This window comes from Astatotilapia calliptera, chromosome 19 (genome assembly GCF_900246225.1).
Source record: "Astatotilapia calliptera chromosome 19, fAstCal1.2, whole genome shotgun sequence".
Taxonomy (NCBI): domain Eukaryota; kingdom Metazoa; phylum Chordata; class Actinopteri; order Cichliformes; family Cichlidae; genus Astatotilapia; species Astatotilapia calliptera.
The window spans coordinates 1911981-1914604 of record NC_039320.1 but is presented as its reverse complement, the minus strand read 5'-3'; the positions used below and the strand labels follow the sequence as shown (position 1 = coordinate 1914604).

General features: G+C 40.9%; 1 protein-coding gene across 1 annotated transcript; it reads right to left on the bottom strand.

The window, feature by feature from the left end:
• Positions 1 to 472: 472 nt before the first annotated feature.
• On the bottom strand, positions 473 to 2066 carry LOC113012643 (protein ANTAGONIST OF LIKE HETEROCHROMATIN PROTEIN 1-like). The gene is made up of 3 exons (XM_026152944.1): positions 1937 to 2066; positions 1669 to 1784; positions 473 to 1395 (listed from the first exon to the last, which is right to left on the bottom strand). The coding sequence occupies exons 1-3, from the start codon at positions 2064 to 2066 to the stop codon at positions 589 to 591; spliced, it is 1053 nt and encodes a 350-aa protein (XP_026008729.1). The 3' UTR covers positions 473 to 588.
• Positions 2067 to 2624: the final 558 nt, after the last annotated feature.

The window sequence follows — 2624 nt, the reverse complement described above, 5'->3', positions numbered from 1 at the left end:
AAGAGAAACATCATGAACATGATTTATGACACGCAGGAGGCTGAGCAGGGAGGCCACCATTCTCAATTTGCAGGTTCGCAGGTTAGGCCACCTTGGTATCCCACCCAACCTCATCAGGTCCAGCCCCCCCCCCCAGACTGCCAGGCCCCATCAACCCAGCCAATGTCCTTTCTGAAAATGCTCAACTCTGAGTAACTTAAATAATACATTTCAAACAGTTATATCTAAGAATATTTTCGAGTTTACTAGTTCCTGCTGTAAACACAGTCCATTGAAATTACAGCTTCATTCAAATGTTTTAAATGTTCCAACAGTTAATTGAAATTGTACATTAGAATTTTCTTGGTGACACTATTACTATGTGTCTTTCGTACCTCAATTTTGTGGAGTGTTGCAGAACTATTTGCACAATTTGATGGAAGATATTTTTGTATTTATGTAATAAAGCAAACCATTTTTGCAATTTCCCAGAGGTAGATTTATTGTTGTCAGTATTTACAAAGGGATTTTTTTTTTTATTTAGTAAATTTTGGAAAGTAAACAAGGCAATTTAAACAAAAAAACAAACAAAAAAACCCTTCTGTCTTCCTACACCATGTCTTCTTGCCATGAAACACTCCCTGCAGGTGAGACAAAGTACTCGCAAAGGACATCTCGTTGTTTCTTTGCTTCCACTGAGGGGTTCCGTGCAAGGCCCATTGAAACTGACTGAAGCTCTCCCTCCCTTCTCCATGCTCCTTCGACCAGCTGGTGGTTGGCATCCTCAGAATCCACATAGCCAGGTGGTACATAGGCGTCAGATCTGTGGTCCCGGAGATAGTTGTGCAGACAAAGACACGCAAAGGTAATGGTGACAACCTTGTCTGGGTCCAGGCAAATTGTTGTTCTGAACACTCTGAAGCGATTCGCCAAAATTCCGAAAGCGTTCTCCACAACGCGACGTGCTCTGGACAGACGGTAGTTGTATATTCTCTGATCAGTGTTAAGGTTTCGAAATGGATATGGTTTCATGAGATCTGGTCGGAGGGGATAAGCATCATCTCCAATTAGCATGTGTGGCATCATAGCATCAGTGCCTGGCAGGGTATCAGCAGGGGGAAAGTTCAGTGTGCCTGTGTCCATTGCTTCTTTCAGGTCTGAATGGGCAAACACTCCTGCATCAGAGACCCTACCTTGTGTCCCTGCGCTTGCATACACAAACTTGTAATTGGCATCAACAACAACCATAAGAATGATGGAAAACCTGGACTTGTAGTTAAAATACATGCTGCCACTCTTGGGAGGGGGTTGGATGAAGATGTGTTTACCATCTATAGCTCCCAGGCAGTGTGGAAATTGCCACTTGTTTGCAAAGTCTCTGGCAATGGCCTTCCACTCAGACTCGGTTGATGGTGTCTGTGAAAGACAAGTAGAAAGTGATACAGCAAAAAGAATCTCTGGTGAATTCATGATTTCCTTTCTTAACCATACATTCAAGTCACTGTCACACTATGAGTTCACTTTACTTTTTTATATACACATGTAACAAAGACTGAAGAAATACATTTTGTGACTCAGAATTGTTTTTGGTGAAAACTTGCTGTATAAACTGATAGGACGTTTTTGACAATGTGCAAGTCAATCTTTCAATAGTGTGAGCATGGGTAATGTATTTTCTGTCAAAATTACCTTCAAGTAATCTTCATGCAGTGCACAGGTAAGAGCTGTGCATGTTTCCATGACAATCGTGCTCAGTGTGGTGCTTCCAATCCTATACTGGAAACTTAATGAGTTGAAGGTTTCACCTGTCAAATAGAACAAAGTGTCTTAAATAGTGTCAGGTGGATAGTGGACATGGATGCAGCTTCGTAGAGTGACAGATTTTAGGTGACAGATGTAGAATATAATGCAGTAGTAGCAGCTTATGTAGTATGAATTTTCATGTCCACACACTTGCCTGTTGCCAAAAATCGTAGGGTAACTGAAAGCCTTTCCCTGGGGCTGATGGCCTTCCTGAGGTGTGTATCCTTCTTGATGATAACAGGACTAACCCTCTCCAGTAGATAGTTAAAGTCCTCTACAGACATTCTGAGAAGGTCCCGAAAACCCCTCATATCATCTACCTGTTTACACAGAACAAAGTCAAAGTCAAGAACACACACAAGAACAAAGCGACATAATAGTGGTTGAATGTTATTGATAATTAAAGAGTCGGACTGATATTTAACCAATGTTGTATAAAGCAGAAAGATGTCCCAAAAATCACTTTGGTAGATGTTCAAGTCATTCACTAGAATGCTACTCAAGTAAAATGTAAAAGTACTGTAGTTAATGGCCAGTAATCCAATTAAATAAAATACTAATAGGCTAAAATTAAATGTTTCCTACTGAAAGTAGAAGCATCAGATGTCTTCAAACATTTACCCATCATCATGCAGATAAAGTCCTGTAGGTAAGTGCAATTTAGCTGTTGCTGCTTACCTCCAGTTCTCGTTGTAGAATTGACAGACCGTACTGCCCACGTTTTCCAAGCCATTTCCTTGTCCATACACGCAGTCGCTTTTTATTTTTAGATCTTTCTGCACACAGAATGGCACACATTGCTAAGGCAGCGCGTTTCTCTTTGGTGAGCATTTTCAAATTTC

Coding starts and splice junctions, on each gene's coding strand:
- LOC113012643 (XM_026152944.1), bottom strand. CDS start 2,066: ATGTCTGTAGAGGACTTTAACTATCTACTGGAGAGGGTTAGTCCTGTT. Junction 1,785..1,936: donor CCTACGATTTTTGGCAACAG/GCAAGTGTGTGG, acceptor TCTATTTGACAG/GTGAAACCTTCAACTCATTA. Junction 1,396..1,668: donor TGCATGAAGATTACTTGAAG/GTAATTTTGACA, acceptor TGTCTTTCACAG/ACACCATCAACCGAGTCTGA.